The 13,448-nt window shown below is 41.1% G+C and overlaps 1 protein-coding gene and 2 non-coding genes across 3 annotated transcripts; all 3 read left to right on the forward strand.

Moving 5' to 3' along the window:
• The first annotated feature begins 1,088 nt into the window (after positions 1–1,088).
• eif4a1a (eukaryotic translation initiation factor 4A1A) lies at positions 1,089–10,944 on the forward strand. The gene is made up of 11 exons (XM_028563954.1): positions 1,089–1,196; positions 2,679–2,721; positions 2,922–3,054; positions 3,914–4,053; positions 6,209–6,377; positions 6,848–6,957; positions 7,345–7,488; positions 7,885–8,022; positions 8,372–8,461; positions 9,097–9,176; positions 9,298–10,944. The coding sequence occupies exons 1-11, from the start codon at positions 1,174–1,176 to the stop codon at positions 9,440–9,442; spliced, it is 1,215 nt and encodes a 404-aa protein (XP_028419755.1). The 5' UTR covers positions 1,089–1,173; the 3' UTR covers positions 9,443–10,944.
• On the forward strand, positions 5,285–5,423 carry LOC114546265 (small nucleolar RNA SNORD10). The gene has a single exon (XR_003691010.1). It is a non-coding gene; the product is annotated as a small nucleolar RNA SNORD10 (small nucleolar RNA).
• On the forward strand, positions 6,591–6,729 carry LOC114546266 (small nucleolar RNA SNORD10). Its single transcript, XR_003691011.1, has one exon. It is a non-coding gene; the product is annotated as a small nucleolar RNA SNORD10 (small nucleolar RNA).
• Positions 10,945–13,448: the final 2,504 nt, after the last annotated feature.

Consider the following 13,448-nt stretch of genomic DNA (forward strand, 5'->3'; position numbering starts at 1 on the left):
GTTAAAAACCCTGGAATGGACCTTAAATTAAGATTTTTTTATTTAATTTTTTTACTTAATACCGTAAGGAACATGTTCTATAGTCTAGAAAAAGGATGTCTGACGCTCCCATTTTGTCTAAGGATGAACAAAATTACAGTCGTAATCCGTTCAAGTAAATGCTGTTTCTGCTGCTAAAGCAGAGCTTAAAGCAGCAGATTGCCCACCTGTGTGTGTGTGGGGGGAAGGCTTAAACAAAAGAAATGAATGCCTGATGTGTACCGTTTCTTCTAATAGAAAGCCACATAGATTGTATTTACACATTTATTTTGCCTCATGTTATCCAAAGCCACGGCAATTAATAAGACTATGAATGTTATAGACCCTAGCAGTCACTGTAAGTTTTTTTTTTTATTATTTTATTTTTTATGAGCATGGTCAGGGCTGTAGCCACTGATAATTTACAACAAAGTTTTAGCTTCAGTATGTCTTCTCGAAATTTGGGGTTGTTTACTCATAGTTTCTGGGTTTAAGTAATTATTTTTGCTATTTTATTATGGCAAGGCCCTTGTTATGGGTGCTTTGACCCCAGTATTTCTGAAAGCCTGGCTCCCGGCTGTGAGCACGATTAATAGGCTATTAATTACAAATCTATCTCGGTTCATGTTCTATAAAATATTAGACTTTAATATTCCAAGCTTTTGTCGTAAACTGTGTTAAAACATGCATCAGATTGCTACACTGTGACTCATCCTAACAGTTTCACGATGTGAAGCTGAGATGTGCTTGTGTCACTAATTGATATGGAACAATATGATTCAGAAGAAATCGCAAATCTATCTCGGGACCCTGGGTAAGGCCTTTTGTTCTCGTTGACGAATGGCTGAACTAAGAATGGGGGACCTTCAAAATTCACCCCAGCGTAGCGCAAGTGAAAGGAGCTTGGATGCATCTCATACGGTTTGCTTATAAAATGTAAACACCGCCCCTCTAGCGTGCTAACAGTGAAACAATCGTGCTCTGGTATGGACGCCACGGTCCGCCTACTTATTTATGACGTACACATTGGCCAATCACAAGTCTCTATGGGCGGGATTACTGCTAAATGACGGCGGTATGTTGCAATGAGAAGACCTTTTTGTGTGTTGTCAACGTATATAACACATCTCTGCCGCAGTTTCTTTCTTTGGAATAATGTCGGCTGAATACGATAATAGGTAGGAAAAGATTTTATGGTTTTGTGGGCATTTTGTGTTTGAGAATTTGATTAAGTTGTCAACATCGGTGTGTTAGTTTTTGGTATCGGTGACTCTTTTTGAAAGTAAACATTAAACCGAGCATCTAGTGGTTTCTATGCTCTACTAACGGTTAGGCCTGCCTCAGGCTAACGTCACAGGTCTTCACATTAACGCTAACGTTAGCTATATAAAACTAGCTATATGATGAACTCAGGTTTAGAAAGTGTATATTTAGCTCCCTAAATTATAGCCCACACGTTTGTTTGGCGGCACGAATGATGCCGGTCCTGAACGTAGGCTAACGGGAGAAAATTAAATGGCACCCGGCGCCTTGTAGCACGTGAATGCGCCTGGTCTAGGCCTTGTCCATTTTTATTTTTTTTCGGATGCTTCTGTCGTTATTAGTGAGTTAGTAATATAATGGTATATTGGGACTGTAAATGATCTGCTTGTGATACAGTATAGGAACGTTCTTGAAGTTGGGGCCGCAAATGTTAAATATATTTGTTCTTTTTGTACGACGGGCGCACATGGCCGTGGCAGTGATAACCCAAGGGCTTGGACAATACCGGTCGCGTAGGCCGCTAAATGCTGTTTGGTGCGTTTAGTATTTTCTAGCGTGATGGTATATGCGACCTTCGTGAAACAAATGCCTGCTTTATGTCGGTAGACTCATCGTTAATGTGTTTCGCTGACTTGTCGAGTTTAATAAAAGGCCACATAGACGAGCAGGGCCGGATGGCAGTAGCTAGCTAACGCGGGCCAGGGGCTAACCTTAATGTTAACTGTTAGCTACAACCAGCCGAGCCTTTTTTAATTCTTACTATCGCACATTTTGCTTCAGGGACGTGGCTTACACCACCATTCATAACTTAATTAGATATTTCATGTTAAGTGAAATAACGTTTGTTTTATCAGGTAAACTGTAACTGTATTCTACGTGGCCAGGCCGCTATTCCTGTCGACTCGCTTCCGACTTTTCATCCCCGACCAGAGAAACGACCATCTTGAATGTATGCAGTAGAAATGGCGGACTCGTGAAGACATTCGCTAACAAGCACAAGAATTGAACGGCGAATTTGTTTCAAGTCTCAATCCAGCAGCACCGAAGATGACATTTGCTGTGTTTTTAGTAGGCGCGTTCGTGATCATGAGTATTTGTATAACTAACGTTATTACGTCTTACAAACTGTAAAGATTAACAATGGAAGTTATTGTGTCAGTGTAAAGCGGAGCCGCATAATTTGACTTTAAAAGGTAATATACCGTCAGTCAGATTGTTATTAATCGATCCCATATAAATAAAATGACCGATCCACATTAATTACAGCTTGATGGGGGTAACGTTTGTCATGTTTTTATTTTTCTCACATTTACTTAATATGACTTGGAATGTTAAATTGTGTTCTGATGTGGGAGATGCTGGATTACAAATAACGTTTTTTATGGTCTTATTCACAGAGACAATGGCCCGGAAGGCATGGAGCCAGATGGGATCATTGAGGTGAGTCTCCTAGAACTGTGGTACTCCGATGATTTAAAACCCCTTGTTGCACAGTGATATTTCCACCCATTGACATGGTGTATGTACTATACTTTATTACAATTTAATATATAATTGTGAGGATGCAGTAAGTAACTCCTTACTGTTATGCTAAGAAAAAGTCCATGACTCACAATGTTTTTTTTTCTTGCCCCCTCCAGAGCAACTGGACTGAGATCACTGACAGTTTTGATGAGATGAACTTGCGCGAGGCTCTGCTAAGGGGAATTTATGCCTATGGTTTTGAGAAGCCCTCTGCTATCCAGCAGAGAGCTATTATGCCTTGTATCAAGGGTAAGTAAAGTTCAGTTGGAAGTCAAAGCCACATTGTGCACTGTCACAAGCACTTTTATTTAAACACACTTTGATCGTTAAGATGCAAAGACAGGGTTTTCTTCCCTGCCGGATAAATGAAAACATTCATTCTGAGGGTCTGCTCCTTAAGTTCTCTAGAACAATGACAGAGTCCAAAACAAGTTATCCTCTCCTGCTTAACAGTTGGACCTTCACTGTACGTTTATAACTGGACAACTTTACTGTTAATTCCCCCTTTTCTCTGATAGCCAACAGCTGTCTGCTCTAAGCGCATCCACAGTCTCACTCATGTTTTTCCACCCAATATGCTATGAATGTTCTTCTGCCTCCTAGTGTGATTTTAAAAAAAAAAAAAAAAAAAAAAAAAACAACATACTGTGACAGGCTTCAAAAAAGGTTCACAATATTAAGGGAATACCCAAATATCTCACTGCTGACTGCTTTGTCAGCAAAGAGTCAGTTACACTGGACGGCAGTATAGGAGGTTGTTCCGCAAACAGAAACCCTCCATTTCCATCACCCTGTCTTTCCATGACTTTTTTAGTTGGATGAATTTGAGAGACCACACTGGCACACACTCATGTTTGCGTCAGTGATTATGTGGCTGACTTTTTTTTAAATTTTATTTTTAGGGCTATCTAAATCAGTTACTATAAACATACATGGAGAAACTTGCATAGCCAGTGTTTCAAACCACCCATAATGCACTCTGTAGGTCTTTTCAATCATTGAGTATCTGGGTTTGAACAAAGTTCTGGAATAGTGTTCACATGTGGTGGCTATTTTTCTTGTGCTCTCTGGGTACACTACAGTGGCTTAACCTATTTTTTGTTTTTAGGCTACGATGTGATTGCTCAGGCCCAGTCTGGCACTGGGAAGACTGCCACCTTTGCCATCTCCATCCTTCAGCAGATTGATGTGGAGATGAAAGCCACTCAGGCTCTGGTCCTGGCTCCCACCAGGGAGCTGGCTCAGCAGGTAGGCTTACTGTCACAATGCATAAACTGTGGAAACCCTGCACTGAAATTGTACATCTGAGGAGTTTCTTGTTTGTGGAGTTCTTGTGTCTCACATAGATTGATGAAACCGATTTTTTTTTTTTTTTTAATGTAAAAAGACTGAAGGTATCTTGTATCCAAAAGTATTTACTGGCAGCTTTAGGGTCCGGGTGATCCTGTCACCCTGTTGTCAGAGTTGTTCTGTAGTTGCTGTTAACACATGGAACACAACGGAAGTTGCATAATTTCAGTAAATCAGGCTTACTTTCGGAAATCTATATTTCGTAAAGGTTTAATTGTGTGTGACCTGAGTTACCATAGAAACATGTACCCTCAGACTAACACGATCCTTGTCAAGTTGGGTTTTAAACTTTTTATTTTACCGCAAGTTGAACCTGTGTTGCAATCAACTGACTGGAACGGTGTTCTGTCTTCAAACTTCCTCCCTAATAGTTTCTCAAACTTGTGATGTCTAGGGCTGTCCTCGACTAAAGAAATTCTTTGTCGACTAATCGATTAGTTGATTTAATTGACAGAGCTGTGCGCTTTGAGAGGTGGTTAAGACTAGAAAAGCACAATATAAATGTAGTTAATTAACCATCTGTAAAACTGAGTTTCTCCACAATTAATCCTGCAAAAGCACCACTTTAAATCTTGTGTTTACCATAAATGTGCTCAGAAGTTTCTTGGAAATAAGTAATTAAGCATGAATAAGCATAAAAAATGACTAATCGACTAAAGAAATCTTAGTCGACTAAGTCCAAAACGACCAATTAGTCGACTAAGAGGTGGCAGCCCTAGTGATGTCATTGCCAAAGACAAAGAATGGGAGACTGGTTTTGTTATCTGAAAACATCCATCTTTCCCAGCTCATTGTCCAATGAGCAGTTCCCCATATTTGATTAAATCACAATGGACTTTTAGCACTGTAGCTTTTGGATTTGGGAGAGTTGTTCATGTTTACTTAAACTTTTTTTTTTAATTAGACCATAGGAATAATGTGAATTTTTGAAAATGGATGTAGTTGTATTTAAGACTTGTTTAAAACTTATATAATGACAATTGGCTCAATGGTAAATAATGCTGAAAGGCGGTCAGAAAAACTCAGTGGGGAGATGGAAGATCAACTTGTAGAATGTGCTCAGTTCATCAAGCAACAGACGGTCTGAATGTTAATACTAGTACATGGAAGCAGCTAGGAGGAGACCTGCTGTATAATGATGAAACCCATGCGTGTCAGCTGACTCTGTACACCGCTGCTGTGCTGTTGCTCTAGTTGGCGTTTTGCTGGCCTGAGTCCTCGGCACAGCAGGGTTCCAGAGACATGATCATACATCACTTCTGAATACAGCACCCATCACGTCTGAAGGGAGTCATCAGCTAGTGTTGACATAGGTGACTGCTTACGTCACTATGCATAAATCGGCTGGAGGATGCTTAAGAGGAGGAAGTAACTAAATTCACATGTGCCTGATCTACAAAGGTCTTGCACTGAATCAATGTGTTGCATTTCTAATGAAATCAACTGCTTGCACGGCACTTGGCACCAGATTGTGACTTGTATCATAATGTTCTTTTGTGCTGTGCATTTTGTAACTTGCTCACAACACTCTACAGCCATAACTACAGAATGCTAACGCTTATGTAACCAAAGCCTGGAATATGATCAAAGCCATTAAGAGATTCATAGTTGAATTATTAGTGTGACCTGGCAATTTAGCCACAATACTAAAACCGAATACTTTATTGATACTGTATTTAGGGAGGCAGTCTTGGGTATTGTCCCCGTCTAGGGTAGAAGGGCCTCCTAAGCCTCTTATTCTCCTAACCTTTTTGTGCAGATGAAATCACTTGACTGTTTTGCAGCCTTTTAAAACCCAGGAAAAGACAACTTACATTATGATATCCAAAATGTAATATATCCAGCCTCGTATATCGATATAGTGACCAGCCCTAAAAGAAAGCATATGGTCTTCTGGGGTTGATAACCTGACTTTGGCTATATTTTAAAAGGGTTCCACTTGGATCCAATACTAATAAAAGAAGTTTGTTTCTAATGGAACTGGTTTAACCTGATTCACGGTTTTGGCCATTAAAACGGTATTGTTTTTTTTTTTTTTTTATTTTAAATTTAGATCCAGAAGGTGGTGCTGGCCCTGGGTGACTACATGGGAGCCAATTGCTACGCCTGCATCGGAGGGACCAGCATTCGCAGTGAAGTCCAGAAACTGCAGGCTGAATCCCCTCACATTGTGGTGGGAACCCCCGGCCGCGTCTTCGACATGTTAAATCGCAAAAACCTCTGTAAGTCCTCATGGGAACCAGTTGTGTAACAGTTCTGCAATGGTAGTTGGTTGACTGTGTTTTATTGAAACTGTTTGTCAAATAAATTTCCTGAACATTGACCAATTTATAAATAGAAACTGCACTATAAATGTGGACAAGATCTTATGGCCATGCCAATTGTAGTTGAATCAAACCATTCATGCAGTTTTGATTAATAATCGGGAGACCTGCTGTATAATGATGAAACCCATGCGTGTCAGCTGACTCTGTACACCGCTGCTGTGCTGTTGCTCTAGTTGGCGTTTTGCTGGCCTGAGTCCTCGGCACAGCAGGGTTCCAGAGACATGATCATACATCACTTCTGAATACAGCACAGTGATGGATTAAACGCCATCTCTTGTATTCTTGAATCGCGCCTTTAAAAACCTCCAAGTGTACGACGACCTTAAGCAAACGTGTTCTTAATTAACTTTAATATTTTCTTTCAGCTTCTAAGCACATCAAAATGTTTGTGCTGGACGAGGCTGACGAGATGCTTAGTCGAGGGTTCAAGGACCAGATCTATGAGATTTTCCAGAAACTGGCTAGCAGCACACAGGTAGGACTTTCTTTTTATTTATTTTTTGAATTTTTTTCATCAGGTTGATCGGTCTGGCTGAGAATAGAGCCAGACTGTCTTAACAATAGTTTGGTTTGCTCTAAGCAGAGTGTACTGTGTAGTCCAGGGTTCCCTCTCCTCCCATCTGCAGTGTTGGTGAAGGACTGAATGTTCCTTGGTAGAGAAGCCTATCTGCCCTCCACTGTAGCTGGGTTCATGTCCTTGACTCACAACTAATTGGCGGATTACACTGTCATGTCCTCCTAATTTTAGATTTTTATATTTAGCATTTTGGTGGCGTCTTAGTTTTGACTGGATATTATACTGGTACACATGTTTAGTGGAGTGTCAGGTTTTTAACCAGCCCTACCTTGTCTGTGGTTTCAGGTTGTCCTTCTGTCAGCCACCATGCCAGCTGACGTGTTGGAGGTAACAAAGAAGTTCATGCGTGAACCCGTCAGAATCCTGGTAAAGAAGGAGGAGCTGACCCTCGAGGGTATTCGTCAGTTCTACATCAATGTTGAGAAAGAGGTGAAGAAACATTTTCCAGTTGATAAGGAGTTTAGGAGGCAAGAATGTAGCGACTGTAATTACACTTTATTCATCGTGTCAAATCCTAACACAAGTTACCTCAGGACACTTTACAGATGGAGCAGGTCTAGACCACACTTATCATTTAAGACCCAATAATTTTCCCCCAAGAGCGAGCATTTGGTGTGACCGTGGCGAAGAAAAACATCCTAAAAAAAACAACCTAAATGCCTCCTGTAAAACCCAGTACGTTTCATCATTGTTTTTTAGCCAAGTGTACCAAATTCTAAAAGGGCAGTTGAGTGTAATGTACCTTGAACTTCGAGGACATGCTGTGTACAGACAAAGTGAGCTTGCTTGAGCCTGCTGTGTGTCTGACCTGGTGATGGTCCTCAGGAGTGGAAGCTGGACACGCTGTGTGACCTGTACGAAACCCTGACCATCACACAAGCGGTCATCTTCATCAACACGAGGAGGAAAGTGGACTGGCTGACTGAGAAGATGCACGCCAGAGACTTCACCGTCTCTGCTCTGGTGAGTCTGTTCCACTTGCACCACGCAATTTACCCGAGGGATCTTCCAATTGTGTCCCAAGAAGTTTTCAGCTTTTTAGTTTAATTTTGACACTACATTCGATTTTTGTTTTTTATTACATTTGCAATAGCCCTGAGCTTTGCCTTTACAGTCTTGGGACATTATGCCTTGACTGTGCACCAACAGGTTTTGTCATATTGATTCATGTTGCCCCTGAAATGTATAGCTTTATGTGTTAAATAATGCAGTGGAATATTTAAACATACCTGTGTGTATGATGAGCCGTATCGTGTGACGGTTCGTGTCTGTTTGGCTTAGTCTCAGTGGTCTCCTCTGACCTGTCTTTCAGCACGGTGACATGGACCAGAAAGAGAGAGACTTGATCATGAGGGAGTTCCGCTCTGGCTCCAGTCGAGTCCTCATCACCACTGACCTGTTGGTATGTACAATACTACAAATTATCTACAATAGTTTGGTTTGCTCTAAGCAGAGTGTACGGTGTAGTCCAGGGTTCCCTCTCCTCCCATCTGCAGTGTTGGTGAAGGACTGAATGTTCCTTGGTAGAGAAGCCTATCTGCCCTCCACTGTAGCTGGGTTCATGTCCTAGACTCACAACTAATTGGCGGATTACACTCAGTCATGTCCTCCTAATGTTTAGGTTTTTATATTTAGCATTTTGGAGTGGACTTACTTTTGACTGGATACACTGAACATGTGTAGATGTGTACCAGTCAGCCTGCAAATTTATATTTTTTTTATATATAGAAAGAATGGATATGAATGTGTGCACCTGCCAGTTCAGATCGACTTTTTGGCCATGTTGGACCAAATAGTGAATCAGATTAAAGTGCTACTTTTTTAAAGCTTCAGTGAAAGTATCAAAAATCTGGTGATGCCAATGCTATGTAGGCTTTAGGTCATTTTTGACCCCTAAAGTTTGTCTTAGGTTAGTTTGTCATGGATGAGTACCTGAAACTGGACCAGACATGGCCTTGGTCATGTCCGCTCATCAGTTCTATATAGCTCCTGACGACTTTGTGCGATGTACTAAATGGTGATTGGGTTCCTCCTCAGGCCAGAGGTATTGATGTCCAGCAGGTGTCTCTAGTCATCAACTACGACCTGCCGACCAATAGGGAAAACTACATCCACAGGTAAGAACTGTCACATGACTGACTGGGTCAGGAGATGTCAACATTAAATCTGTAGATTGAACTCTACCAAATCCACAGTGCCTCCTGCTGCCGCTGAGTCTGCTTTTGTTTTCCTTGTCAGGATTGGTCGGGGTGGTCGTTTCGGCAGAAAGGGAGTAGCCATCAACATGGTTACCGAGGATGACAAGCGAACCCTGAGGGACATTGAGACATTCTACAACACCACCGTCGAGGAGATGCCCATGAATGTGGCCGATCTTATCTAGAAGCTGTTGTCCACCCCTCCCCCACACACACACACACTTATTTTACCAGTCAAATCTTGTTTCTTATACGATCTGAATTCTAAGATCTTTCTTTTGCTAAATTCCGCAATGACTTTACCCTCTACATTCTAAGGGAAGGAAGAATGTGGCCATTATTCCTTCCTAACCTTTGAAATAGTTTTTTGGCCGTTTTTTTTTTTTTTTTTTTTTTTTGGAAGGATGAATTACTGACCTGTTTCATCTGCTTGCCATAGTCCCTTAGCCCATTATTGGCACCTAAATTCATCCTGCAGCTAATCCCTCCTCTAACTCTTCCAGCATTAATTAGAACATTTTGTTTTGCAAACGGAGGACTTAACATCGAACAAGTGAGTTTGTAACTGGATCCCACACTTGCAATTCATAACCATGTTTTGCAAAAGCGCATACATGAAATAAAAACCCCAGTTGATGTTTTTGAAAGGATTCTAGCTCACTGTAAGCAAACGCTTGACATTAAATTAATAGCTTAACATTACATTTAAAAACTGGTCTCAATTGATAAACAAGCATGACGCTGACTCAAAGATCAGCGACGCGTTTGTGGAACGCGTCAGATTTTTGCACCTGCACGCCGTCGGCAGGTGGCGCACACGCTCTGTGACCGACCCGCGAGTGGTTTAGACTGCAGTTCAGTTTGGACTCAAACACCGCAATGATCTATGGGAAGTGCTGCATTTGACCAGATCAGTATTTAAACAACCTTCAGTGTACTGGAAACAGCCTTTAACTCACATCCATGATCATGTTAAAGAGGTTTTGGGGTCTAGAGTACACAGGGCATATTCAATAAAAAGACCTATATAGTAAAATCCATCATGAATGAGTTGTTTACCGTTTTGATCCTTTCCTGCTGTTTTCATATATATATATATTTTTTAATTGCTATTGTACATACTGCTTGGCTGTACAGTCGTTTGTGCAGTAGCTTCAGTTGAAGACTGACTGGTGGCCAACAGACGTTTGGAGGCAATAAACGGTGAGTGCTGTGGAGACGTTGCCTCTGGACACTGACGTCCTGGTGGGAATTTTTTTTTTTTTTTTTTCATCTCTACATTGTTCATTTAGATTTTTATTTTTAAACAAATTGGATTTTTGATAAGGTGGCGGTGTCTTTTTGTAACCTACCTCGCCAAAATGTTTGGAGGGAGGGAGGGGTGGGCCCTTCTGAAATGGAAAGGACCAAATTGCAGATGAAGTATATATAGATTCCAACCCCCACCCCTCCCCTCCTCTCTTCACTCTTCTAAGTGCTCTCATTAAAATGCCTGTCATCATGGGGTTTGGTGTGTAGGAGAAACGTCATGTTTTGCGGTGTATTAGTCAGTGCCATTTTTTTAAAAATGAATTTACGGAATTGTTAACATTTTTTGGAGACAACCCGTATCAAGTTTTTCTACATTGGATTCTGTATAGTATTTATTTTAATGGTCTTTAAAAAAAAATAAAGGTTTCTCCTATAACAGTGTAAACTGGCCTCTGCATTGTTGAATAGCATGAAAGCTGTTAGGCCAAACCCTTTGTGGAAAGGCTAGAATTATTGGATATACACTATCTGATATCCATAAGACGACAGCTGAAGCACTGGTTCTAATGGGCCGACGCACCTGTGCTGCTGATCTGTCGCTGATTGGCTGCTGAGAGCACCGAGGTTTGGTCCGCCCACCGCCGTTGACAGACAACTACCCATTATTTATTCCCAATGAGGGTTTATATTTTTTTCTCTCTGCTTAGTTTGGTTCAAAGGAGTGGATTTGTCGACCGTAGGTCTGAAGGAACCGTGACACCAAAATACATGAATGCCCTTTTATTTATCTCGTGATTCTTTAATCCTCTGCCATTTCAAGCTGCATCTCCTTAGTGGCGGGAGCAGTGTTCAGCCTGGACTTTATTTAGAATATTTTAGCATGTCATTACTGATTGTTGTCATTCCGCAATAAACATTTAATTGTATATCGGTGTCATGTCCATTCAGTCCCCGTGTGCAAACCATAGACTGTATATTAACAGTCTATGGTGCAAACCCAGTACGGAGTCGCTGCGAACAGAAGCCCTTACTGTACTCTGGTTCGATTCCCGCCACTGTCAAGAAACACCGATTTACGTAGAGTACAACAACATAAAAGCTTGACGTAACGTAAAACCAGGAATGACGAAAGAAAATGCAGACCCCCATATGAGACAAATTATAAAACTACTTTATGGTGTTTATGGATTCTACATCTTTTATGTAGAGCAAGACAAGTAGGCCTATAGAAGACGTGACACCGTATACTACTAGTTGATAAACGTGAATACAGGCTACATATATAAGCTACAAATGAAGACTTTGTCAGCTCAGTGAATGTAGGCTCCTTATAGAGCTACATTACGATGAAACGGGAAACCGATGCAATACTGTTTTCCAGTAGGCCTAGGCTATACAGCATTTTAGCATTGATATTTTTAATAATCACTTATTAAAACTGAAAACGATATGAAGTCATTAGGAACATATGGACAAAGTAATGAAAAACCGGGATAAAGCAATAATAGAATAAAGCAACTATGAGATCCGAGATAAAAGTTGGACCAATTTGTGGCCCCTAGGACTGATTTCTTAATCACATGAGAAATGGACCTGTGGTTCCAGTTAACAATAAAAACAAAAAACACAGTCACTCCACCAGAGGGAGACATTGTCCTTTGGTCACTGGGGGGCAGACTGGTTAAATTAACTGGCAGAGTCCCAGTCTGAAAGCATCTCAAACTGGAGGAAGAGTCAAAGAATCCCCCCCCCTCCTCCCATCAAATACCATGCATTCAAATCTTTTAGCTGCTATCCTTTAGCATGGTACTGGTGTCTATGGCTGTGGTCGACGAGGCCTTTTTGTTGATTTTAGCAGACAGGCGGCTCAGACAGTCACACTGAGAGTCAGCTAGAGGAGCAACATCATACTAGCAGGTTTGAACTTGTTCCATAGGGAAAATAAAGGTGTGCATAACAAACACGTTCCACAACTAGACCAGATGGAGTGTTCAAGCAGTGATAGACAGACAGACAGACAGACATACAGGCAGGCAGACTGATAGATAGACTTTATTGATCCCAAACTGGGACATTTCTGTTACAGCAGCAGGTATAAGATACACAACATCCATACAGAATTATAATATATATAAAAATACTAGAGCAACTTCTGCAAAAGATACGAAAAATCATCATGGGATCATATAATCAGGGCTGCAACTAACGCTGATTTTCATCGTCGATTAATATGCAAACTCTCATTTTCTCGATTAACCGATTAGACGTTTGGTCTATAAAATGTTAGAAAACGGTGAAAAATGTGGATCGGGGTTTTCCCAAAAGCCCAAGAAGACGTCCTCAAATGTCTTTTGTCCACCACTCAAAGATATTCAGTTTAACTGTCACAGAGGAGAGAAGAAAATGACTCAAACCAATTAATTGATTATGAAATTAGTTGGCGATAAATGTAGTTGACAACTAATCAATTAATTGATTAATCTTTGCAGCTTTACATATAATATTTACCAGGTATGTGGCTCCAGGTGTCTGTGGGTTAATTACATCATTTGAATTAGACCAAGAGAACAGTGACCGATGATGATAATATGACAGATCCCCCCCCCACTCATAGGATACACACTGACAGCATACACACCTCCCTCATTACCACCACGAGGTGCCCTTGAGCAAAGCCTAATCTGCTGTGGTGGAGCTGCTCAGCATAGCCAAGCCAACACATCTACACAACGTGTAGACGTACCGGGACGCCCCACGCCGTGAATGAGGGCCACCCACTCAGTTACAGACGGGACTGCTTTATGTCGGTCCCCACATGGACTCAGAATTTATTTCATTTCGATTCAATTGTATTCATAGTGTCAAATCACAACGGGAGTTATCTCAGGACACTTTACATATGGAGTAGGTCTAGACCACACTCTGTAATTTACAAAGACC

Source organism: Perca flavescens, chromosome 19 (assembly GCF_004354835.1).
Source record: "Perca flavescens isolate YP-PL-M2 chromosome 19, PFLA_1.0, whole genome shotgun sequence".
NCBI classification, from domain to species: domain Eukaryota; kingdom Metazoa; phylum Chordata; class Actinopteri; order Perciformes; family Percidae; genus Perca; species Perca flavescens.

Bases quoted from the DNA above. Each gene is read 5' to 3' on its own strand.
- eif4a1a (XM_028563954.1), top strand. From the start codon at position 1,174: ATGTCGGCTGAATACGATAATAG. The intron at 1,197-2,678 runs GTAGGAAAAGAT...TCTTATTCACAG, and splicing joins TCGGCTGAATACGATAATAG to AGACAATGGCCCGGAAGGCA. The intron at 4,054-6,208 runs GTAGGCTTACTG...TTTTAAATTTAG, and splicing joins CCAGGGAGCTGGCTCAGCAG to ATCCAGAAGGTGGTGCTGGC.